This window comes from Puntigrus tetrazona, chromosome 14 (assembly GCF_018831695.1).
Source record: "Puntigrus tetrazona isolate hp1 chromosome 14, ASM1883169v1, whole genome shotgun sequence".
Taxonomy (NCBI): domain Eukaryota; kingdom Metazoa; phylum Chordata; class Actinopteri; order Cypriniformes; family Cyprinidae; genus Puntigrus; species Puntigrus tetrazona.
The window spans coordinates 15,871,339-15,898,958 of record NC_056712.1 but is presented as its reverse complement, the minus strand read 5'-3'; the positions used below and the strand labels follow the sequence as shown (position 1 = coordinate 15,898,958).

The window sequence follows — 27,620 nt, the reverse complement described above, 5'->3', positions numbered from 1 at the left end:
ACTCCAAACATTTATCTTCCAAAACTTTATTTTAACAATTTATATTTTCCCAGTACACTTTAGATATATTTACAAATATAATTTGTGGTCAGGGCTATTTCAAGACGGGAAACTGCTCTAACAAAAGCAGATCCCATTCATGACCCTGGTCGAGGAGAGAGTGATTGTCATGGCCGAGGTAAGCTCACGTGACACGTTAAGGTATTAATATATGAAAATAAAATACAGCCCATTCTGCATCTAAGGCACCGTCCTATTCTACCCCTGTATTGAGTCCTCAACATTAAAGAGCAGTTTTATTTCTGATGTATAAAGCGCAAAGGGCTCTAAAGGTCCTGTTAGTGGAAACATCTGCATTGGAGTAAACTCATCTGAAAGTGGCTGTGTTAGTGTATTACGAAAGCAAACGCAACTAACACGTACACACACACACACTCACACCCCTCAGTGATTGAGTCTGCAGCAGCTACACCACAACATGAAGCAATTTTGGAAATGTAAAGTGTTACAGGTATAAAAGGCCAAAACTGAGGGAATCACAATGATCTCAATGAATCGCAACGGTCACTTCTAGCCTCCACAAACACTTTATCCACTGGAGCCTGAGTCCAAAAGCAAGAAAGTGACTATCATACAACAAAAGATAAAATTCACAGAAAGCAGTTGCATATATAAAAAATAAGAAAACAACGTTAAATATATAGTGAGGGATCTACAGTATTTCTAACCGTGGATGGAATGATACAAATAAAGAAATTTAACCACAAACGCAACGGTTTCTTTAAGCTTTGTGGCGTTTTAAACTGGTCTGTGAATAATATTTCAAAAAGAAACTCAACCTTTGACACAACTACAGTACACGAAGCCAGCTAAACTCTTCAAGCATATGGAGACCAATCAGTCTGGGCATTTTAAATCAACAGTCAATGCCAAATCAAGCTTAGTGCATAAATCACTTGAACTTCCCCCGAATCCTCTAGCTGCAGACGTAAATCGCAATTTTCAACCTGCTCAATAGATCCTCAGCAAAGATCCCCCGTTCAAACTCAAAGCAGCTTCATAATCGACTAGCCCTCAGTTCACATTCTTCTTCCCATCTCACTTCACACTCCGCTCAAAAAACGCAAGCTAGTGCTGTGTACGCTTCATTACATCTGGCCTGTCAGACGAGCAACCGCGTTTCTTCCAGTACAGTGCTGTACCATGCTTTACAGTACACTAACCTGCCGCCTAATTCTTATTCCAAACCTCGAGCGTAGCCAGACCGCCTAATACTGATTACATAATACTTAGAAGAGTTTTAAATATATATTTATGCATTTTTAAAGAGAGAACTAAATTTATTGTGATAATTTAGGCCATGAATGGATGCGAGAACTAACAGTAACCGTATATACACGAGGAAACATCAGGACCTGATAGTACAGTACAACCCTGAGGGGACTTTGGGCATTAGAGAATTTGAAGTCATTCAAGTTTAGCCACTGGAACACGTTTCTTCAAACTCCAGGGAACAGAAACATGCAGAAAGTGTGCAAGTAAGAGTTACAGTAATTCTCTGTGTTATGTTACGCAATATAGTATCAGGTAAGATTCATGCAGACATATTGAGGGTCACTTAAATTAGATATTCGCTAACTAGTCATATTTATGTACAGATAGAACAGGATATCAACAATACAGGTATTTACTACAGATCAGGAACGAAGATAAAAACATCGATAAACAAAAGTGTTACGTCGGTCTGCATTGAGCCCTATCCTTCAAGCTCAGAGCTCAAGGCAGTATGAACATGTTTGCACTCCATTTTAATTAGAATCAGTCTGGTAAACGGTTTTAATGAGACTTCTCGAGTGAGATTTGCTATCTACAAGTGTTACACAGTAGGAATGCTCAAGTTGTTGCACAGGGGATATAGTGTTAAACACTATACAGTGGTGATGTTTATGCCTTTGGAGAGGAGAAACATAAGCTTAGAGGAAAATATCCTGAGGTCACATTAATAGCACATCAGAACAGGACTAGCAGCCCGTCTAACCTCATGTTTCTACGTCGGCTCACATTCCTGAGCTGTGCTCAACGGTTCAGACGCAGGGTTTTAATTAGTACGTCTGTGACTAGAACGGATGTCAGCTGAAGATATGCGAGAGTTTCCTTTTTTTAAGAATGCTTCACACCGACGCGACCGACCAGATTATTTGACAAAACGCTATAACGAATTCAATTGTGCCACGTGAACACCTGGAATTTATCGAAGAAAAAAAAAAGTGCACGTGGTAATCGTCAAGAGACCGCAGCTTTTTAAATGTGAAGAAGCCGCGTGAATAAATAAGTTGTCTCCACATTTAAAAGACAAACAAACAACAAAAACATTAAGAAATGCATGAAAAAACAAATCCTGATGTCAATATTATAAAGATGTAGAGCTGATAAACGAAGCAAGCACACTGAAGGAATCTAGCATTTTCCCTGAAGCATTTCTTTAGCTTGTTACTTCCAACTTGTCTTTATTTTCTCTTGCCTTATCCGTCTATTATCTGCAGAGGCTGTGCGGCACTGTGCGCTTTCCCTGGCTGTCCAGACGAGTCTGAGCGCTGACACTCTGAGGCTCAGCTGGACGTGACTCATGGAGTGCAATAATCAGCAGGCCTTAAACAGACCTGCGCATTCACATCTCTGAGAGAACAAGAGAAAACATGAGATCAATCCTGTGAGGTCAAATCAAGATAAACGCCATTTAGATGACTTAAGAGTAAAAAACCCTTACCAGACAGGGCTTCAAAGGGCTGGGCTGGATGAATTGAGCTGGTTTTCTCTTCGAAGGCCACTCTAGGCCCTTCAGGGCCCCCATCGTCCATCAGGGGTTTGCTCTTCGCATGAACACCCAGATCGATCAGCTCCTCGAAGCTCCAGGATCCTCCTTTACCATTCAGCCCTTGCACCAGGTTCACTTTAGAGTCCTCGTTCACAAACTCTGAGTCCTCCATCAGACAGGACTTGGGAGGTGGGCTGCTGGAGATTAAAGCACAAATGTAAAAGAGGAAGTATGCACTAGCGTTATCCAGATGAAACTGGATCGTAAATAATGAAGTAAATAAAGTGAATTTTGTACCTGTCCACTGAGGGATCCTCTGTGCTGGGTCCATTGTTGTTCTCTTTATTGTCCACATCTGTTTGCGTGTTCATACTAACATCTGGCCCATCTTGCTCTGTGTCTGGCTCGTCCACAGATAAGCGACGCTCCTGAGAGTCTGATGGATCGGTCTCGGCATTCTGCTCTGACTCAACAGCCTCATTCTCTAAATTTGAACGAGACATGAATTTTACAGACCTTCATTAAGGGATGCACAATATACTGAAATAAAATTGATATGCCTTAGAGTGATTACCAAACTGTGTGCATTGAGCAAAATATTATGCATGTTTCTTTATCCGTAATAAAATAGCACGTCTATCTGTGAAAAAAGTGCATAATGTTTACAGGATGTTTAATGTTTATAGGATTCCTCTAGCTTTTTATCAAAATGACAGCTTAATAGTTTGTTTTATTAAATGATAAAAAATTTTTATAAAATAATTATAATTATTATTTTAAAGCAAAAGTGTTTTAGCAATATATGTAATATATAATATTGCAAGGTCAATTGTTTTCTGTATCGTGCAGCTGTGTTATATATAAATATAGTCTTACATATAGTGACATATCTTGAGACGTTCGCCACTGGTTGACTTTTTGAATTTGCTTAGTAAATTTTTTGTAAATACTGTGTAAAGCAGGTGTTCGGTTTCATTTTAGCAATACTCCTATAACTTATCAGTGAACCGTCGGTCATCTGCTACAACAGAAACTCACTGTTTTTGCCAACAAAACAATATTCTTCCATTGCTGGCTTATACTGACCCTTATTTTCACAGTTTATTTGGTCCTCGGCCTCCTCTCCGTTTTCATCAGGCATGTCCCTTTCATCATTACTCTGAGCAAACAAGCAGACACAACGTAAGTAACTGGGAGTTGAAATAATGCATCATGCCTCAGTTCTACATAAGCCATAAGCTATCAAATTAAAGCTGGTAAACTTGCCTTAAAATCGATTTGGTCTGTTTTTCTGGTTCTTTTCATAATTTCTTCAATTCTCTGCAGATGGGAGACAGAACATTGAAGCAACTTATATGATTCTTTAAAATACAGCTGCTACTTCGAATACAAATTGTGTTAATGTCAGGGTCATGTGATGGAGCTGGCGTTAACCTTCTTTCTCTCCATGCGCTCCTGTTGGTTCTGCTGCATAATGCGTGCTCTCTCCTGACGCTGCCTTTCTGCTTCCTCTTGAGCCTTTGCTTCAGCCTCCTCACGCTGCCATTGAATGAGCAAGAATCAATTATTCAGAGCAGCTCTACTGGGGTTTGTGTGCAAGGGGACTGTCAACTCACCTCTTTCTGTAGCTCAGCCTGTCTTAGCTGCTCCTCCAGCTCCATTTGCTGTCTCTCCTCCTCTGCTATCCGAGCCTGCTCCTCCTCTTCCCTCTTCCTCTCCTCCGTAAGCCTCTTCTCCTCCTCTGCACGCCTCAAGCGCTCCTCCTCTGCCAGCCGCTTCTCCTCCTCTTTTCTCAGCCTGTTGAGACATGATACCTCAGGGCCCCTGGCACTCCAAAGGTAAATAGTTTTAACACACCAAAGCTGAGGATCACTTCAGCTAACAAACCTGCTCCTACAAGAAAAACAAGACTATGACTACAAGCTAATGCCAGAGTTTTTGTTGTGATTCTTCTGATTAATTAAGGCCCCGTTTACTAGTATGTTTTAGTTTTAAAACGCATGCCACATGACCGCTCCTGCTAGTAACTTGCTAGCAACATACTAGTTACTTGCTAATCATGTTAAGAACAAGCTAATTATAAGCTAATCATGTATAAAAACATGCTAATTAGAAGTTAGAAACATACTAGCAACATGCTGGTAACACGCTAATCATGTTAGTAACTTCAAGTCAAGTAAACCTCGATTAGGTTTAACATCAGTAAATTATTATTTACAATTTGTCTAGTATATTCAGAAGTAGTCAAAGCAGAATGGTGTGCATGGTATAGTGTCAAAGCAGGTTCCTGAGGCTGAAACAACACTGAAGTTTAATAAATAAACACACCTCTCTTCTTCTTCTTTCTGTATGCGGAGTTGCTCCTCTTTCTCTTTCTGCTCGCGTGCTAGACGTCGGTTCTCCGCCAGGATCTTAGACGCCTCTGCAGCCGAATTAGTTCCTGCAATAGCTTTGGAACTAGATTCTGTAAAAATAAAATTGTTACACATATTATCATTACCTTTGCTATTATTTACAGTTAATGAAGAACGTTCTGTAATGATAAACAAAATGCAATGAAAGACAGGGAAAGTCTCTTTCACCAAGTAAAATTATAATAGATTTATCTTTCCAGCAGAGGGCACTGTGTCTCAAGGATAACCCTGCACACTGTGTGAAAACTCAGTTATCCCCAGCAGCATCTGACCTTCTTAGTAGATATCAAAAGTTCGTTACACAAACGTTGCTGGTTTGGTGTAATAGCTAAAAGGTATTGGTTTGGTCAGACATTTAGCAAACCAAGAAGCAGAAATTTCATTTAAAAAAAAAAATCACTTTCAAAGCTTATTATTATTATTATCTGCTATTAAACATTAGAAATAACTTGCTTTATCATGACTGAAGCACTTAATAATCTTATATGTGCTGTAAGCTACATTTAGGGGAGCCTGAAATGCAGTACCCTACTGCTTCACATCATGCTTCATCTTCACCAAAATTGCTAAAAAAAAACTTTAATTGAGTTCACTCACCCTCTTTGGTTTTGGGTGCAGGTGTCGGGCTGGGTGTGCTGGTTTCTGGAGACTGTGGGGTGACGGGCATCATGGGAGACATATCCTTTGGCTTTGAGTCCCTCTTGCGAAGGGTAGGTGGGCCGGTAGGGGTGAGAGAAGGTTTCTGGATGGGTGGAGGTTTGGATGTGGCAGAGGGCTGAGGGGATGGAGGCCGCTGTTTCAAACCACTAGGGGAAGGAGGGCGGAAACGTGGACTCTGCCTGAAGGACACAAACATAGAAGAGAAGTTAGAAGATGGCTTTACACACATTCGTACTACAGACAATGGGAGATGCAATCCGAGCAGCAGATTGTAAAGGTCTGAAATCAAACTATCAATTTAGTGTGAAACCACTGCAGGCTAAACCTGATATCAGGGGTCTTACTTGGCTGCTCCAGGTGAGGGCGCTCTTGTGGTGGTGTTAGCAGCGGGAGAAGGAGACGGGGATCGGTGACGACTGGAGGGTGAGGCAGGGCGTTTTCCTACTGGTGACGTGAAACGCTTCTCCGTCTCACCTTTCTGCTTTTACAAACGCATAAAAGAAAAAAAAATAAGAGCGATCAAACTTCATCCACTCCGTGAACCAATGAGCAAAACACAAACTGATTTTAAATCCCAGATTTTCTCAGTGATCTCTTTTTTTTTGATCCAGAAGTCTAATGTAGTGATAATCACTGTTCGGTGTAATCAAAGCAATTTATCACTCCATTGGAGCTGGGATTTTACGGCTGTCATCAATCGGAAAAAGGCAGTGGTAAACATGTCCTTTCAATCTATTTTTAATCCTCCGTCCACATGCTCAGGGTGTCAATGGGACAAATGAAGTGAATGCAGGACAGGCAGATAAATGCGGAGACGTCTTTCACAGGAAACCCTCCCGACCTGATCACAGCAAAGCAGCGAGCACACCGTGTTTTCTTCTCTAGCAATAGATATCCCAACGACTATCAGGCAGATCAGATATAGAGAGCTGTAAGTTAAGGCCACTGGTGAAGCTAGTGTACAGTATGACCATCAGAAGTAAACATGTCAGATTTAATTACATTCCTCCAGTTACAGTAAGATGCAAGCTCTCGGTCGCCTTCTCCTTGAGACACACTCAAGCTCAGTTAGCATTCATTTATATGTAGGGCAATGTTTCAAATTAACCGTGTCTGAATGAATCACTGAAGTGGGCATTTATAACCCTCTATATGAGGGATCATTCTGTCACATGTAGTTAAGATCTGATTATGTAAAAAAAAAAAAAAAAAAAAAGTTATGAACCTAAATGACCCTAAAAACTCCAAAGATAACCATAGTTTGGGATCTGACTAGCACAGTGTAATAAAGACAGTAAAGATATTTAAAATAAATACAATTATATAAGAACTATATAATCATTTATTAAAATACTAATTCTATTTCTATAATAAATGCAGTTTAATAATAAGAAATGTTTCTCAAGCAGCAAATCAGCACATTGGAATGATTTCTAAAAGATCATGTGACACTGATGTCTGGATTTATGATGCTGAATTCAGCTTCATCACAGGAATAAATTACATCCAAAAATTCACTATAACACAAAAATATTGTAAATGGAAATATTTCACAATTTTTGATAATACAAATTTTAAATAGTGCTGTAAATGAACATTTCCCTGTTTTGCTAAGCTAACGTCACAATGAAAAACAGACAAGCACAGCATGTGCAAATATTATGGTTAAACTAAAGAGTATCCAGCTACAGTGTCACTGTATGTTGTTGTAATGTGCTTAAATGCCACCATTTGTACTCTGATTTCTTATGAAAAGAACAGTCAAAAAGTGATTGATGCAACCCAGTTCCCTGTCTCTCCAGCTCACATTGCTGCTGAAGCGGATTTAAGCCTGGATCAGATAGTGTTATTCAGAACGAACAGCTCACTGATTAACGTCAGGGATAAATCCAAGCTGTTTTGCAAAGCAAACCATAATATACAGACATATAAATATCTGAATGAGCACATATTGTTTTAAGGCTTTTCAACCAAGGAAAACACACAGGGGATTAGACACAGGACAATGTAGTTCTGTTAAATTTAGATGGTGGATGCTCTGGAAACTAAATTATGTTTCAAATTATATATTAATCAAATCAAATTATATACATATACCAAGCTACTCTAGTTTTTGAAGAGTAAGATACAAAAAAATGAATCACAGCAGAAATTAAAATATTTAAATTGAAAACTGTTATCGTAAATGGGGAAAATATTAGACAATATTACTGCTTTTGCTGTATTTTGGAACAAATGAATTTAGGCTTGGTGAAGAGAGGGGACTTCTTTAAAAAACAACAATAAAAAAACCCCGGGTAGCATAGGTGTTCCTTATATATGAAAAAAATGGCACATCAATTTTTTGGGATAAAATTATGTGAAAACATCACTAAAATGCATGTATTTAGCATTTTTCTGATTTTCATAAAATTAGAAAGGAATTTAAACATTTTAAATAAATTAACTTTCTATTAATAAAAAAGCCCTTAAAAGACGCAGCACGTTTCAAACTAAAATATTTGAAGCGGAAAAAAAAAAAATCCATTTAAGCACCAAATCAGCACATTAGAATAATTTCTGAAGGATCGTGTGACACTATTCACATTTTCCATTTTAAAGTGGAAGTTGCCATGCATCATCTGCTCACCTGTGTCATACTGGAAATGGCATCTGCAGACACAGAAGTAGGCGGTCCTTTCTTTCGATCGCTGCTGCGACTGCGTAGTGGTCCACGAGCCGAGGGCTGCATGGGGCTGGCAGATGCTGAACGAGGACACAGGTGAGACTCTGGTAAAGGACACAGTCAGTGGTGCACAGCCAGGGACAGCAGGGAAGAGACGTCACAAGCAGCCGAGTGGGTGAGCAAAGCAAAGGTATAGGAAGGGACAGAAAGAGAGAGATATAAAGAGGAAGGGAGAAGGGGAAAGGGATGATAAAAAGCACAAAACATTGGTGGATGTTAGATCATTCATACGGGCTGATGGGGAACTGTTGCTGATAGCACTGATGGCCTCAGGTAGATTGGGTTTGATGGGTGTGAGACAGAGAGAGACATGGCAAGGGACAGACAGCATCCTGGGGAGACTCTGGTCACCAATAAGCTAAACCACACCATCTGCACCAAGCAAGCACCTTAGACTGCTTACTCATTCTCAGCTTATATCCACATCAGGGACACCAAACAGCATAAAATGTACTCTGAGCCAAGTCTGAAACTTTTTCACCATCTCTGACATTTGTTTATGACTGTTGGATTTCATTGCATTTATTGGCAGTTGTGCTGGACTTTTTAAATTGGTTATTAAGAAGCCATTATATTATCCACTTAATGAATGATAAATGGAAGAACATATATCTAAAACAAATCAGTGCCAACAATTCTTTAAAAAACAAAACAAAAAAACCCCCACAAAAACACATAAAAATAATGAATTACTTTGAACGTAATTTGTCATAACCACCCATTTTTTTTTAATAGTGGTTAAGTTTTTGACAAGTTTCAGATATTTTCTTTGCTTCAAATGAAAGTTTGTAATGTGCATTATCTTAAAGCTGATTGTTTCACTTTATGATTTAAAAAGAAAAATCCCTAAGAAGAAAATGAATGGGAAAAATACTTGAGCCAATGCCAATGAACATGTGGCCATCAATTTTGTGCTCTATAGAGATGGCATCTGATCAAGGGTTGCCCAGTATCTTCTGGCAGAGGTTAGGTGAAGTGAGGTGAGCAGTAAGAGCTGACCTAAGGATTGGGTCTGCTATGACAGTGGGATTTCTGTGCTAATCTCAACACACTATAATTAACTCTGACTGTTATCATCATGGAAAGCCTATAAATGTAATCGATCCATAAGCTGATGATTCATAATTCTCTTGTCTATTTTAAGAAACCAATAAGACAGTCCAGATACAATCAGACTCAGTTATGCTGAAAACATCATGTCAGCATCAAACTCTGCTAAACAAGTCACATATATGGTATGCACTTCGTTGTTTGCTGGGAACCTTAACTGAGTTTGGTAGCTTTGGGAACTGAAGATGTGTTTAGGGTGAGCCTGCTGGTCTGCAGGGGCCGTGAGCTGCTCTGTGTGGATCAGCTGGGGATTGAAGTAGCAACAGCAGGGCGCAGATTCACACCACTCATTCCCTCTCACGCACAGAACCGCTTGGCTAATCAGCTTACAAAAGATCCCTCAGCAATAGCCCTTGAACACCTTGCATATGTGTGCATGTGTATTGTAAAGAATGACAGCAGGATGAAGACTAGTGATGCACTGAAATTAAAATGTAAAATATAACGGTGTGGGATGGTGAAAAATGATTTGGGTGCATTTCTGCAAGTGACCCGAGGCATCAAATGCTTGAAAAGATATACATAATGCTATAAGGTATATGCAAATTATATTTCGCACAGCATTTTGCTGGTTTTCCATTCAAGGAGAAAGCATACTAAAGTTTAGTTCTGTATAAAAGGTAATCTTGCATTCCATCAGCACTTTTTTTTTAACTGATCTAGGTTCACATGTACAGACGTATCTGTCCATTCAATCACAGGACTTCTCCATGTGAGTCACACAGAGATACACAAGAGGTACACGTGCCGAATGGAAAGTAATGCAAGCTAATTTCTGAAAATATCATCAGATGACACCTACATATTAAACCAATTAAAACTGGAATAATTCAAATGCACTTTGCTTTGGTTTATTTTTTGTTATATTTGTCATGAAGAAGAAGAACAAAAAAAAAAAAAAAAAAAAAAAAAAAAAAAAAAAAAGACTGTGTCTGTGCATCCCTAGAAAGTTAAGCTAAGCAAACATTGCTAAACTTAATAAATGTGATTCAAGCCACATGAAAGCATTCCAGCTTGCCCAATACAACACGCCAACCAAGCACCCCCGCAGAGCGCCTTTAATCTACACACAAGTGGAAGGTTCCGGTACGAGCTGGGCCTCCCTTTCTCTCTAGTGTTACCTTGGGTGTCGCCTCCTTCGGCGGACAGGGCCGCAGCACTCTTGCTTCTAGCTAGCGAGGCCTGGGTAGGTGTGAGCAGCCGACTGAGGACACTGCTATCCACGGGAGCAGCCAACGTGCGGCGAGCTATAGACACGGTGTGCCCGTACAGACACGAAAAACAGAGCAGACAAAAGGGAAAAGAAAAGAGATAGGTTGAGGAATAACACAAAAGAGGAAGGAGTGGGGAATGACACCATTGTGATTTCAAATGCAAGTACCAACAAAAACCAAGGAGAAAAGTGCTTTAAATGCAAACAGTGGATTGTCGATTGAGACTCTCAATGCTGGTGAGACAAAAAGAATTAGTGAGATAAAAGGAAGGTGATTGGGAGCAGGACCAGGGCTGTGGGAGTGGAGGTGAAAACAAAAGGGAAACATAAAGCCAGGACTAAAGAGTAACTTGAAGAGCTTTTTGAGATCCGTCACATAGAAGTCAAATGCTTTAAGACAGGCACTTTTAATTTGAGGTATAGATCGAATTTATGTGTATGTATTAAGTGTTAGATTAAGAAACGGACTACTTGTCAGCATTTAATTCAGTCTGGTCTCTACTGCAGTTTTGCAGAATCTAAAAAAAATATGAAAATCAGTTCATTTGATGCTGCTTGTACACTGCAAAACTGCAGCAGGTCTAGCTAAGAGGGTGCAAAAAGCTCTTGCGGTCATGAGATCTGTGTTTGTAATCAGAGTTACAAATCAACAGTGGGGAAAACTGAAAAAAAAAAATGGAGGAGTAAAAATGTATTTTCTTTTCCCCCTTGGCACTGTATTGCCAAGTTGTGAGGAGGGGCTGAGGCTGTGAAGCTCTTGATGACCTGACTAAGGGTGCTGAATAATAAGGAAGTACTCTAAGCACAGAAATCAGTGGTGTCTATCTGAATGTGAACTGTGGTGAAGAAATTTTCTAAAGATTCTAAAGACGTGCTGCAAACGTAAGACCTAGAAATAAATACACACTGTTCCTGTAGAACCATTCAGAATTTTGCACATTTGAACCTAGAATGACAACAGAAACGCGCGCACATCGAAAACAGCCACGGCACCAAGGGCCAAACTCCTTGGTTAATGTCATAAGGAAAGAAAAACAGCATAATGTTCACACAAACAAAAACACATTGTATTTACATACACAAAGAGCTCATTCCTGGTGAGTAGGTCAGTTAGAGAGAACTCCCTGAGAGAATGAAAAAGCAACAAGGAGAGGTTAAGATGAATTGATAGCTCAAGGCAGCAGCACACAGCAACCAACAGTTGGACGAAGTAGCATAGACATTAGAGGATTGTTATGTTTCTGGTTGCATGATGATTTGATGCACGAGTCGAGGGACGTGGCAAGCAAAGAACACAGGGAAAAAGACACTGCGTGTTTATAACCACAAACCAACACAGTAAACCCCATGCTCCCTCAAACATCCCTTATTACCCAAATATCATGTTTTGTTGGCTGTGGATTAAACAAGAGCAGGGCGGACCACAGACGCGAAGACAATTTGGGCTTATTTATTAGTAAACGGCGAACAGGCATGTCCCAGTTGGGATTTAAGCACCTGATTCATCTGCTGTGGATTTCTCTGGTTTGGTGGTGGGCTGTGTTTTAGCCCCTACTCGAGAGAGGGAGGAGCTTCGCTTCTTCAGGATTGGGCCTACAGACAAAGTGGACAGGGAGGCGTTAAAATAATTCAGGAAGCAAGGCCTTTTCTGTGCCTAAGCTTACACATGCAGTAAATGAGGAAATGGATATTTTGATGAGAACAATGCAGCTTGTAGGCTGTATTTATAACAGTTTTCAGTTTCATTACAATGTGGAGGATTGCATTTGTAAAGGTTTAGGAGGTGTGTGTTGCCTGTGTAAGCTCCCTGCATACGCCTGTTTAAATGCTTATTTACACTAAAACTAGATTTTCAGAAAGACAATGTGCAAACTGCTGAGCTAAAATAGGCAAATAAAGGCTCACACCCTTAATTAAATAAAAATATTTTATGAGACCTTATGATTGCTCATCATTATTCTTAGAAATAAAGTAAAGGGGATAGCTTATGCAAAAAATTCTGTCATCATTTTACTCACTGCTCCTAACCTATGACTTCTTTGGAACACAAAAGAAGAAATTAAAAGAAATTGCTGATACTTTTATGAAGCTATTGTTCTTTTCTTTCGAAGTTTAAAAGCTTCAGTCAGCAAATGAATGGGAAATAACAACTAGTCCATTACTGAAAATACTTTCTTTTGTTTCAAAGAAGAAAATCATACAGGTTGGGCACAACATGAGGGTGAGTAAATGAAGACAGAATTTTCATTTTTGAATAAATCCTTCAAAAGAGGAGCAGCACTGGTAGTTTGGCACCTGTCTTTTCCACCTGAGGCTGCTTATTCACTTCTTTAGAGGCCTGAGGAGCATTGCTAGGCAACCGGTTCAAAGACGAACTTCTCCGCTTTGCACCTGAGGGATAAAAGAGAGCTCAGCTCCTGAATCGAGAACATGGGTTTTACTCAAGAGGGACTGAAGACAGACTTCAAAGATAAAACCACAAACACAAAAGTGATCTAAAATCTACAACTTTTGTGGAACCACACTAAAATGTGCCTGCAGAGAAGGAAACGAAGAGGAGACTCCAACACAAACAGTGTCTGGTGTGAAACTGTCTGAGTCATGGCTGGCTGCTCCTGTTAGAGGAAAAGGAAACTGTGGATAGAAACAGCATGTCTGCAAAAAAATCATAAGCTGCCAAGATGGCAAAAACACTTACGGCCCATTTAAATAAACACAATGCTGAATTTGCATTTAAATAGCATTGTAAAACGAAGCTCATCAAGCAAACCACAGGGAGAGGCACCTGTGTGAGACATGACTTGTGATTGATTTCTGCTTGGATCACATGACCAACATTAAAAAGTATTTACTCATGCTCATGTATCAAAAGAACTCATGCTGTATGGGTCAGAAAAGGGCAGGAGAGGGCAGGGAGGGCACTTACTTTTATCGGGAGAATTAAGGAGGGTGGCTGAGGATGAGGAGAGGCGCTTGCTGATGACTGAGTCAGTCTGTTTCAGGTTCGTAGTAGAGGAAGAGCGCTTGTCTACAGGTGAGGGTGAATACGCACACACAGAGACAGACAGGGAGTGGAATTAGAGTTACAGGGGTTTGCACGTGCTAAGCTACTGTTAATGACACTGATACAAGCTGGTTTATCTACATTTTAAAGACAGGGAAACAACTGCATATCAATTTAAGTAAACTCAACAGCTAAAAAATTGTGAAACTGTGATACTAGCTTTATGTCTATCTTACATTCTAATTTTTTTTTCAAAACATTGTGTGTTATATATACATATACATATACATACATATATAGACACATACACTATATATATATATATATATATATATATATATATATATATATATATATATATATATATATATATATATATATATATATATATATATATATATATATATATATATATATATACACACACACACACACACACACACATACATATATATTTCATTTTGATTAAGTAATTAATATTAATAAAACAATAAATATTCAGTATTTTGATAAACTTTCAGCTACAGCAAACTCTAAAACATACAAACATCAAACATAACACTGTTAGTACACAGTCAAAGGGTAATTAATCTTGATAGAAAAGTAAAAAAAAATCTGTTAAAACTCAAAGCATCATGCATCCCCATCCCCACGGTGCTTCGAAGAACACATTCCCTGGCAGGTGAAGAAATTGTATTATTATAAACAACAGTGAGTGAATGAGAAACAGCCAGGACAGGCCCAGTCAGATTAGTGCACGTATGAGCGAAAAGGAGGAGTGGGCAGTTTGTGTCAAGTCACGCCGTGAGCAGGCGAACTGTATAAACCACCTTGTGACGTCTGATTCCTGGGTGGCTTGGAGGCTGGAGAAGCAGGGGAGATTACTATAGCAACCGGGGAGGAGGTGGAGCCACTGTCACTTTGTCCTGTGGGAGGGGCAGGGACAGACAGGTCGCTATTGGAAACACTCTCCCACGATAAGGTGAGAGGTGGAAAAACGCAGCCGACAACAAGAGATTTCCATCCCTGGGGTGTTGCACATAACCACCAACAAACAAACATGACTTGTTAAAGGTGAAGTGTATCATTTTTTTTGGATGTTTGGGAAATACTTTCTGCTACCTCAGTTCAAAATCCTGTGGCCAATGGCATATGTGGGTTCCAGGAGACTGCGATAACAATCATACATGAGTCCACAAATTACACACTTCACCTTCAACAACAAATCACTGTAATCAGGATTGTCAAAAGATTTTGATTATTCATTGCTTTCTAACTCTGACTGCAGGACAGTCAGTGAAAGAAGGCTGTTTTAAGTTTAATGAAGAAAACGTGCTTTTGATGTTTTACCATTTAGGAAAATTAAGCATACCATTTTTGTTGTCAGAATCTGAAAGTCCACCCCAGGACCATCTCTTCTGTCTCTGCTCTACTCGCTGGCTGCGCTCCAGGGTACGTCTCATCACAGCTTCATAGTGCTCCTACACACACGCACGCACGCAGACACACTTTGTTAGACAAATAGAGCCATGATACCTCCTGTGAGCTGTACACCAGTGGACCATGGAAAAGGTGTGGGTGTCAATACTGAAACAAAGTCCATCATTCCAGGCTATTTTGCATGTTAGATACTGAACAGAACACACGACTCCTGCTGTATGACTGTAAGACTAACAAAACCATCCTTTTCAGTTCATCCATTTTCTCATGCTAATGATGATATGGATAAAAGAGTCTTAATGATGAAACCCAAAAATAAACAGGAAAAGTCAGGGAAGAGGCAGTGAGGCCAGCTGACTGTATGGACATGCCAAAACACACATTTCCAGAAATAGACTGGGTGGTGGGTTGTCTAAAAACCTAGTTAAAAGAGTAGTTCACAAAATTTTTTAATTCTGTCATCATTTACTGACTCTTGAGAAGTTCCAAATCTGTATAAATTAAAACAAAAGGATATAATATAAACAAAGGATACATTTATTTAAACATTCAGTAAAATATTAAAATTGTTAAATATTACATACATTTTAAATTATTATTCTATTTGGAATTTAGATTTTTAAATCCAACTTTTTCCTATCATGGAAAGCTGAATTTACATTATTACTTTTGTCTTCAGTGTATTAATTATGTTGAAGACAGCTGTGCTGCTTTAATTTTTTGTGAAAACCATGATTTTTTTTTTTTTTACAAAGTCAAAAAGAATTTAATGAATTTCTGATTAATAAAGTTGAGCGGTAGTGTTTTATAAACGGTGAGGTCCAAGACCCTATAATAATAATAAAAAAAAAAAAAGCAGTTCACCTTTTCTTCTTCTAATTTCTGTTTCCTTTTTTCCTCCACCGCAGCCCTCCTCTGGTCCTCTTTCCTGCGTTGCTCTTCCAGCTTCTTCTGTCTCTCCTCCACCTGTTTCTCTACCTGCAACCGGGCCTTGCGCTCTCGCTCCAGGAGCTGAGTCTCACGGGCCGCTAAATGGGCCAAACCGAGTAAATTAGCAGATGTGATTGTATTAGTAGTTTCAACAGAGAGAAGGAATTATGTCTAGCTCTGTTCAGGGGTTGGCAAACTTTTTGACATCGATGGCTTTTTTTCTTTTTTTAATCACTTTATGTCACATCGCCACCCAAAAATAATACAGTACGGTTTTTAAAGGAAGCTGAACTCTTGCTTCCGAGCATCCACCTCAGCATGAATAAAACATGCAATTGACCAACTCACGGTTTTGTAAACAGTGTTAATATTCTGTCTGAGTTATGTTTTATTTCTCTTGTGCTTATCACCTGTGTGGCCAAGATTACTTATCTGCAAGTTAACCGTCACAGGCACATCAAAAGTTGCCAACACCTGTTGTGTGAAATTTTTTGCTTTGTCACCATGTTGCTTTTCCTGCTCTTCTCTCCTCTCTTTGGCCACTCGGAGTTTGTCATCTATCCTCAGGGCTGCCCCATCAATGACTGCGGCACATAACAGAACACAACATCACTAACTAGTATATCAGGTGAAATCGGAACACTTCCTGGGCCTTTAAAAGTCTCTAGGCAGATTGCACTAGTATCCGTTGCACAGATAATCCTTTTGCATGGTCTTACATAAGGCTCAGGTTACAGATTCAACTATGAGCTCACCGCACCTGATACAGTATTGACACTAAGTCATGGGCGTTTGTGAGGACATGCTACAGGAAGTGCTAATGGCCCTAATGAGTATACAGGCGGTCATGTGGCAGCATGTTAATCAATTAACAAAGCAAGACTGCGGGAAAAACACAATAATAATAATAATAAAAAAAATGAAGGAAAACTGTTCTCTCCTTAAAAATACATTCCTTTTTGTTTCAAGTTTGTAGAAAAGTTTGTTTCAGTTTAACGTTCTGAAAAAAAAAAAATCCTTAAGGATCCCTGCAGTGACAGACAGACTGAGACCTGAGACCATCGTTTGTTACCTGGCCTGGTCTGGCTCTTCACTGTGCTGGCTGGAGCTGGTGGTGTTGGGCTGTTCCCCGCCTGGCTGCGCCGTTCCTCTGCCTGCGCCTGCGCAACTGCAGCTGGAAATGAAACAAGACAAATTGCACATTAAAAAACGGTATCACTACTGTTTAAACAGGGGAAAAAAGGAGAAATGAGGAAACAAGCAAGATCTAGGGCATTAAGATTTAATTATAAACATACTTGTTATATGTTTGTTTGATTCTGTCAAACAGATTTAAAATTCTAGCATAAATACCTAGAGTTTACAAAATTCAGGCAGTTGCTGTTCCAATGTACTAAAAAAATTTAAGTAGCCAAAAAAAAAAAGGAAAAATGTCAATCAAAACATTTTCAATACACAAATATCCTAGAAAGGACATTTCTTTTATTATTTACAGGGTAAAAAAATTAAGGCATTTTATGACCCTTTTTAAGGATTGCACAAATAAAATTAACAATGTATGAATATGGTAACATTTTAAGCCACACATTAAATATGTGCTTGAACACTTACAAAATGAATTTAAGCTTTTAAAAATTCTTATAAAAAGGGACATGTCAAGCATATTATACTAATTTAAAACAAATATTACTGCCTAAATGTTTTTTTAGAAAATGCATTCACTTTCAAATTTACAACTCTGTTTGCTCTGCATTAAAATGAGTCGATATTCACATTGATCCTAACAAAAGATAGGCACAAATGAATTCCAAATTCACTCTCTGCTCCGAGCAAATACAGTGGCTTACGGTAACAGGTGAACATAAAGCAGCACGGCGCTCATATACGCTGCTCTATCCTTTCTGACGATAGTAAGTTCTGTTCAGAGACACATTCACAAACACATCTGTGCCAGGTTTTGCCTTTAAAATGTCCAGCGTTCATATTTATTAATTTTGTCATTTGTCTTTAGCTGTATCACGGTTCTTGACTTTTCGTCTCTAACTGTAAGAGCCCGTCAGGCAAGGCGCTGTTATATTTCGTTAATTCGACTGGAAAACTCAATATCCCTGGGACGTCGTGATTTAGTGAGCCCTAATTAATGTGTTCCACTCGCTTCTCTGCTCAAAACAATAACCTTTCAAATGCTCTTCAGCAGTCCTGTGGCAGGCAGGAGAGAGGAGGAAGGAAGGATATAGAAAAAACGTGGCTAACAAGTCTGTGTGCCTTTGTAGCGGTTCTTTCCCTCCAAACAGAGTGAGAGGGGAAAAGAGAGGGTGTTTGTTGTTCTGGCGATTAAGGAGCATGTGATGTCTGTATGGTGAAAATCAAGATGCTGCTGATAGACCGTCAGCTGAAGAGAGGGCACCACTTGGCACATTTCACTGGCTGAGAAAAAGCCTGTTCTAACTTCTGCTCAAGCCCACGGATTCATGCTCATTAAGAATGTGTTTTGATTTGTTGGTGATCATGTGGTCCACTGTGAGACTGAGACATTTTGAATAAGACATCAGGCTTTCCGATGGGATGTTTGTGCCGAGAGGCTGGCATGTGCTGCAGTGTGAGCATCTATAAAAGCCACAGCAGAAAACATGATGAAAACAAACTCCACCGGAAGTCTGACTACTATAAAACAGATGGGGGTATTAGCTGAGCAAGCATGCAGTATAGAGGGCACAAAAACACATCAACAAACCATCAATGGACATGTTCAAGGACTAACTAGTTGAGTAAAGAACAAAGAGAGCCACTTGTGAGAACCTATTCTGTCATTTTGAGATAATATTGATGATACTAATGAAGCTCACAGCAGAAATCACATTTGCTTGGCTGATTAACGGAAGTATTAGCTTCCCCTTTAGTCAATTCCTAAATATACTAACCACACTGACAACATATAAAGTAAATTTTGAAATTGTATTACTGTTATTATCATTTGTTGTTAAATTATATTATGTATGATGACTTTTTAACAAAAAGCTGCCGCAACTGTGGTAACACTGATGAGAAGTTAGTAAAACGGCTTTAAAATTGTATTTCTACTGATTACGGTTGTGCCAATAGACAATAGTATTGTGTATCGATGATAGTCAGAGATACTGACAACAACAGATGTCTTTATGGATAGGCAAGACGATATAAGGCTCATTCTCCTATTACTGTATAAAACTATTATTATTATTATTATTATGATCTCACAGGCTGGTGACGATATGAAAAATTACCATATAATCACACTTTTTTTTTTTTATCCAATCATGACACAAGCTTCTTCCTTAAATTTCAGATGGCATTCATCAGATGACTCTTTATCTCGATATTAATCAATTGTCATTTTTACGGAACAATATTGATTCTTAAATCCCAAAAATTGATTAATCTGGCCTGTTATCAGTTATTGGACGAAACATTGAAGGGCATTTCCTTTCGAATATAATCACAACAAGCATTGTGCTTTGATTCTTTTATAATGAAAAAAAGTCTCCGATTTCAAATTCTATCCATTGTATTGCAGTATTAAAACAATACATGCTGTTTTGGTGCGGTGTAATATGGAGTGACAGATCGCTGTAGTGCCTCAGTTCAACAAATGAGGCACACGTAAACCATTCATCTCCTCCACATTAATACCAGTTTCAGCACAAAATAAACATGACTCATCCGAAGCTAAGCTAAAATAAAGAGTACAACTTCACAATCCGTATCCATGTTTCAAAGACGTCAATATATCGTCTTGTTATATTCACATTCAGTCTACCTCAGAAAAAAACAAAAAACACATTTTGTGACCCTAAACTCATTAGTCAGATAGAAATAACTGATATATCCAAAATAATACATACCACACCTGATATCCAAAATAACTGATATCGAACCAAATGGCAAGCTTGTGAATAAGAATGGAATTGAATTGTGAAATTTGTGTCAAAATCCAGCCCCAAAAATACATATAAAAAAAAATAACAACAAGAACCTGTTGCAGGTCGGGCTCTGCCTAATGAGCACTGCAGACTGCAGCATTATGATTGTTCAGGAGAAACACAGGAGGATGTTATGTCTGAGCTGTCAGACTGTAGGCTTCTAAATAAAGACCAGCAATTCACCTCTTGCCAAAAAAACTAAATCAAAAAACAAAAACATCATAAAATGAGTAAGACATGTTTCAACGCTTTAATAAAAATGTAAGAGCCTGCCTGAGTCCTTCTCGTGTGGAAATTGCATAGCAACTGTTGCTGAGTGACGTAAGACAAGACATAACATGCATCGTTGTCCTGTATTACAACAATAAGAGCACTTCAATCAATATTTTACATTTACACAGGCCGGGAAGGAAGATTATTTAAGTTTGGATATCAGCTGGTACTGAATTATGACCTGATATGCAACATCAATGTATGTTTTATTAAAGTAAAAAAAAAGAAGAAATAACGGTACAAATAGCATAACATAACTGTCTTGCAGACAGACTAGTTTACCAGTTCTTTAATGTTTGCTTGACCTTTAACACTTTTTATGTGCATTAACAATATTATCATCAAAATCATCTTGGCTATTATATAAATATGACCATTGAGTAATTGTTCAGACAACCCACGAAGCAGCCAATTGTTTAAAAAGTGCAGTTTTGCACATCCCTATATTAAAATAGCTTAAGCATTTCTACTGCAGCTACTGACAGATGCAAACAGACGAGACTGGGTAATTCCTGCTGAAGTGAAAGTACCATATTCACCTGCACAAAGTGCATCATTAAAGCACATGGTTACATTTAAAGAAAGTTGCTTTGAAATGAATTTAGCATTGTACGTTTGTCGTCCTTTTTTAATGTCTCATCTAAAGCTCAGAATGACCAAAGAGGAGGAGAAATGTGTCGAATGAGCAGTCAGGCTGTAGTCCGTCAGACTTATTGAATATGCAAACGCCATCTGAGTCATACTCTGAACCTCACACTGTGGGCTCTGCGACACGCGGCATGCAAATGAACACCGGCCCTACATTGTATAAAAACAATGGAGACATTGTCTAGACCGTGCACATACATTCATGATGTAAAGACAATGAAGCCAAGCCCAAGCTGACCTCATATTGTTTCTTTCTCTTTCTGCAACTCTAATAAGTCTGCATGTTCTTTACGGGCCACTAAACCACAACGTTTCAATAGAAAAAAAAATGAACATCTGTTGAACTACAAGCAGCAACTAAGACCTATGGTACTTACAGAGGTAATAAGACCGAAATCAATGAGCACAAAGCAAACAGTTCATCATCGTGGACCACCAATTACTTGGTGAGATTTAACATTACACTTGCTCACTGATGGATCCTCTGAAGTGAATGGGTGCCGTCAGAATGAGAGTTCAACCTAGGGGTCAACTGATTATCGGGGTCGATATTAAGCATTTTTATGATTATCGGTCATTTTCAAAAACAATTTGCTGATTAAAATAGTTTGATTTTGAAATGCGCTAGTTGGCACTAACTGGAGTTGCTTCAGTGACCAGCTTTCTCTCAAAGAAAGCAGCAGAATCACAATTCACTACAACGAAGTTGCAAGACACATCAGTATTACCTGTTTAAGGTTTCAGCGGTGGGGAAAACATGGACAGAATCACAGAATCCAGCCCTATGAATGGAATTTACTGTATAACACGAAATGTCACAGAATTTGTCAAAGTTTGGATGAATTAATCAAAAGTAGGTCAGTACACTTGAATCGACTAACACTATGGACCACTATTAAATCTCTCTTTATTGTAGATGGATGCAAGTAGGAAGACAAGAGTAAAAGGTGCAACCAACCAACAACAGGGTTATTCGTAAATTTTTAAACCAGACATACATTCCGCAGAAATGCAGTTTCATGCTTTCAGAGTTGGACAAAGTTTCAAAAAACAATCAGACATGACATGACACATAAGTAATGTGTCAAAAATCAAAAAAGTTTCAGAAGGTTTTTTTTTTTTTTTTTTTTTTTTTTTTTTCTCGACCATTGGTCTTCATGATGTAGACAATGGCGGAAACTCTTTATATAGGCATTTCTCCCGGAAGAGAGAAAGAGTGAGAAACAGAGAGAGAGAGCATCAACACACTTCATTTGGCTGCACTGCATGGGAGTCGCACAGGAAGCAGGCCTAGTTTTTCCAAAAAAAGTATGCACTTTTTGGTTGTAAGGTGCAAAGGCTCGGTTTTTAATCAGCTGTTTGGACTCTCACTCTAACAGCACCCATTCATTGTCATTGGTGAGCAAGTGATGCAATGCTAAATTGTTTTAAATCTGTTCTGACAAAAAAAACTCATTTGCGGTTATTTGTCAGAAAATTTGAATATCAAGGGAAAAATCTATTTAAAAATGAAATGTGTATGTTATATTAGTATAAGTAATATTTCAAGCCATTATGTGTTTCAATTTTAATGGTTATAGATTAAAGATAATGGACTTACCCTTGATATTTTAATTTTTTGGCACCTACCTGTATATCCTTAAAGTGAATTTCCAGCAAATTTGTATTTATTGGTGAACTAGCACTTTAATCTGTACCAGGAGGACACAATGCATTGTGTCACAATGTGTGATTAAGGTACTCCAGATCTAGTTGTCAAAACACAGTTATCATATGGTTGGCTATCAGATCCTTCATTATTTCCTTATGTCATGGCCAAAGACAAAATCAAACGCCAAACTGCATTGTCCCCAATATAATAAACAACTATGACTGCTGATTATTGAGCTTTAAATAAAACCAGACTAGGTTTGCATCATGCCTCCTGATAACAGCTGCCCAGTTCAAACTGTCAGATGACAAGTGGGGCTGTTCAACAAACCCTCATTCACTCAGTCTGACAGTACACAAAGAACGGTTATACAAATAGCAACACTATGCTCTCTATGTCCTGCCATGCACATCCAAGGAGAGCCAGCAGTCAGGGAGAGTCAGTGCTCAGTGGGTCAGTGGGGTCCTGTTACCATCCACTGTTTGACTCACTCTCTTTCTCTTTTTGCTGCAGTGGCAGCCCGTTATTGGGACAACAGGAAGTCTCTAGGGCAGATGCCTGGGGAGAAACGTGCCTGCATTTTCCAATTATTCAGGCCTCAACAGAACGCACAGCTGTAGTTTTACATACATTCACATACTAACTCATAATATCAAACAATACACATTTTCAAAATTAGCTGGACAACTAATTGGCCATAAGGAAGTTATATATATATATAGTAGGTTGGTTTAGGGTTTGGCTGATCTATTTAACATTTATAAGCACTCCAAGGGTCACCAATTTGAAAGCATTATAAAAACAAAAGCCCTTTTAAACGGACACTTTAAAAATAAAATTAAATCTCTAAAGAGATCTATGTGAAGGTGTGCCTAGCACCTGGTGCTTAAAGACTACGAATTAAAAAAAAAAGCAACTTTTCTGAGTGGGTTATTTCAAGCAAACTATGTCAGAGATATATTACAGCACATTAATTAAAGCAAAAAAACAACAACAACACTGCTGCTAAAAATATCACAACATTTAAAAGAGCTAGTCACTCTCGTACTGACTAATAAGTTGACACAACCCAATCCACAATGCAGTTCTTGTACAGGATTAGTGGGGACACCTGGACTATGTGAGCTTGGGCTATTTCAAGAGGTAGAGCGATGATGATGACATATAGATAGAGTGTGCCTGCTTCCTGGAGGATAATGATAAGTGTTCTCATCAGCAGTGAACCTTTAAGCTAGTATGCATATATACTATTTACAACCTAGGTAGCTCACCTGGTACGTCGCTGCACATGCAATGTTTGGGTATGAGTCCCGTGAATTACAAGTCATGATGAAAGGGCTCAATGACTTGTAGAACAAGCTAAACTAAATACACCACCACTCGCTAGACACTTCATTTTGGCAGTGTTGTGAAATGTGCACAAAGCACCGTAAATATAATTTTAGAGAACACACGTTTATCCAGTGACCCTAGGTCGCATATTTGACTGCTTTTGCACTTAAACAAATGTCTTTACTAGAAAAACAAATAAAAAAAGTCTACAGGTCAATATTCAGGTCAACGTAGGACTAAAATACAAATATTAGCCATTTTGCTTTACAAATTTGTTCCATACACTTGTGTGTCTAAAAGCCATTGCTCTTAAAAACTACCACTCAGAGAGGAGAGGCACAGACTATTTAACAAGGAGACAATTCTGTATGATGTATGAAGTATGATGAATACGCCCAAATAAACAAAGGTGCTACCCATTTAATATTGACATACTGTTACTATTGATAACAACAGCTCAATATCACATGCATTTTTCATGCTCTTCGATAATAGCTTTACAAATGCAAAGCAATGAATTCCTTATCAAAAAAAAAGTAAAAGAATTTGAGCATTCATTCTTGCAGACACAACCAAATATGTGCAGTTACTGACCACTGGGATACACCCTATATTATGTTTGCAGTCAGGCCAGGGTTAACACCGACAGGATGCAGATCTTTGAGGTTTCTAACCACAGTGTGATCCGTTTCTAGCAATTTCTTGAACTGAACTCAAGCTCTACAACAACGAACCGTCCAGAAAAGAAGCTAAGAGGACATACAAAAAGCAGAAGCCTTTCAGATCGGTTATGTTTCTTACACAAGAACTTTTAACACTCCGTAAGATTAACCACAGGCTACAGCGAAAGCTACTTGTTTATTAAGTGGCACAGGCTAAACACATCAAAAGTGCAACTCATGACTCATTAGCAAGGCAGAAGAGGATGCAAAGCAAGCAGCCCAATGCGTGTTTTCCTTAGAGGGAGGAACTGGTAAACAGAGCTTGATGGTTTGGTGCACACAGCAACTGCAATGATGCTGATGGCAAGAAAATGACCATTTATATTCTTCCCGAAACATCAGGCGGTAAACGACCAAGTTACGGGTCCATCTCCAGCTGTAATGAGAGTCATGTGTGTAGACATCCTGTTTAGCAGTTCCTGACCAAGATGGCCAACAAGCCAGCAGGACAGTAGCTCACCTTACACACTAAAGAGAAAACGCCGCTAAACATTCACACATCAGTATACACCACTTTAGTAACGCATGTGTAGTTTATTGTTGCACCTGAACTAGACACCTTGAAAGTTTCACTTATATAGCTCCAAATCCATACAAAACACTCGCCTCCATTAAACACGAAGTTATCCGACTGGTTCTGTAATTTAACTTACAAGTGAACTATTTCGACATCAATTTTAGTCTCTTTTCGCCATGTACGGTTAATAGGAAGTGTATGTAGAAACCATCTTACGAGTCTGCTAAGGCTTTATACATGTTTAAAAGCATTAGAGTAAATGAATATGTAGTCAAACAATAAGTTTTAAACAATAAACGAACGGATATAGGCTCTGTAACAGACAGGAGATCAGATGATGTGTCCCTGTCAAACCAGACATCACTTATCAAACCTCCCTACAGACCTACCGAAAACACTAAACACCAAAAAACCACGCATCCCATCTAAACGTTAAACTGTACACGAACATAAAAGTGAACAAACACAAACTTGTCGTCTGCAGCTGCAGTAAGTTTAGCAGTTAGCTGGCCGTTATCCGTCCATCTGAGCCCGCTAACTCTCCCCCTCAAACCGCCTCAATGAAAGTAACGGATTTAAGCCCTCGGTCGTCCAAACAACCTCCAAACAAAGCCCCGGCACTAAAGATTTGTCACACGACTGGTTTACGCAAGGAGAACCTGTCAAAGCGGGTTGTAAATCAGCGAATTCTCACCCATTTGCGCCCGCAACCCTTTCAGAGACGTTGCACCCTCCGCCATTTTTGCCGAAGTTTTTTTTTCCTGCTGTTTGGCGCTGACACATTAGTGGCGCGCGAGGACGCCGGCTGCGGAGGGAGAGCGCGACATCTAGCGTTCACCGGCGCGCACGACACTTTCCGGCGCTTTCCGGCGCTTTCCAACCGGTGTCCGTGACCGCCAGACGGCGCTGTACGGAAAAGGATCAAAACATATAATGCACATTACTAATCAAAAACAATATATATATCAAACATTTTTTTTTTTTAATATATATTTATGGTAGGAAATGTACAAAATATCTCCATGGAACACGATCTTACTTAATATGGCTTTTGGCATAAAAGAAAAATCAATAATTTTGACTGATATTTAGCTGATATTTTAAAAAAACGACTTCTTATTCAAATCACAATTAACATTTTTCTCACACATTATCTTATTCTTTTTCATAAACTGGTGAAAATGTTCACTGTCCGTTTTTTTTTTACCTTGTCCGAAATAGCAAAAGTAAAAGAACTGGCGTTTAAGTAGTGTTTAATTTACCCTTATTTATGTCTGCATGTTGATATGCCATTTATTTAGATGAAGCTTGTTGGTTAAATGAAGCCCCACCCACAGTTCAATTTCAGGCACTTTTATTGCAATTTCAATAACTTGCATAATCAGATATTTGGAAATACTACAGGCACGGGCTTAGCATATTTTCCTTGTACCACTGGAGCTTTGACAGTACGTTGAATGAGAAACTGACAGGATCAGCAAAGCTGTGGCGAACCCCTCCCTTTAAGAAAACACCATATTCCCTTTGGCAGTACTGCATTTCAGGCATCTCGAGCTGCTTCCTTTCATTTTAGCTACAATTTGCAGGCCCCTCATTCATCTTTTATAGCTAGCTGAGCCTTGTATCGGTTACACATATTAAATAATGCACCAGCACTCGTGTTATTTAACACTTACCGTGAGCCATAACGGATGTGCCTGTGAGGGACTTATACAGATACATGTGAAGCTCTAGCCCATATATCCCACAGAAATAGCCACGATCTATGACAATAGCTGCTGTGACTAATTCATTAACCAGTGCGGGGCAAAACAAAACTGGTTTCACAAACTTGTGTGACCTGAACTAAAGTTGCAGATGAAGATATGCTAGTGTCTTACACTTCTAGCGTAAGGTAGTATTTATTTGTATTAGTTATTTGCACAATGACTGTGCTTTGACCACTATTGTAAAAATGACCATGCAAAGATAAGCAGTGCTTAATGTATTTTAAATAGGGCTGTCAGTCGATTCAAATGCAATTTAGTTCATTCCATAATGTTTCAATTAATTACTTTAATATATTTGACTGTGAAAAAACTCAACAAAAATTATTATTTGATAGATATTTTTTGTATTAAATGAGAAATTATTAAATAAACATGACAATTTGGTCACGTTGCATAATTTTTTTTTTTATTATTCAGGATTAGTTAACACTAGTTAAC

The 27,620-nt window shown here is 38.8% G+C and overlaps 1 protein-coding gene across 24 annotated transcripts; it reads right to left on the bottom strand.

The window, feature by feature from the left end:
* Window positions 1–10: 10 nt before the first annotated feature.
* map7d3 (MAP7 domain containing 3) lies at window positions 11–26,209 on the bottom strand. 24 transcript variants are annotated; one of them, XM_043256620.1, is made up of 21 exons: window positions 26,108–26,209; window positions 17,384–17,485; window positions 16,815–16,895; window positions 16,246–16,409; window positions 15,314–15,422; window positions 14,772–14,867; window positions 13,864–13,965; window positions 13,233–13,328; window positions 12,435–12,530; window positions 10,846–10,971; window positions 8,519–8,658; window positions 6,234–6,370; window positions 5,827–6,068; window positions 5,144–5,279; window positions 4,432–4,612; window positions 4,250–4,354; window positions 4,082–4,135; window positions 3,902–3,974; window positions 3,113–3,299; window positions 2,768–3,012; window positions 11–2,676 (listed from the first exon to the last, which is right to left on the bottom strand). In XM_043256620.1, exons 1-21 carry the CDS (start codon window positions 26,151–26,153, stop codon window positions 2,669–2,671), a joined length of 2,526 nt encoding a protein of 841 aa, XP_043112555.1. In that variant the 5' UTR covers window positions 26,154–26,209; the 3' UTR covers window positions 11–2,668. The 24 variants fall into 24 exon arrangements, with proteins under 24 accessions (XP_043112555.1, XP_043112557.1, XP_043112556.1 ...); XM_043256622.1 differs by having other exon boundaries at window positions 2,768–3,009; XM_043256621.1 differs by having other exon boundaries at window positions 6,234–6,367.
* Between the last annotated feature and the right edge of the window lie 1,411 nt (window positions 26,210–27,620).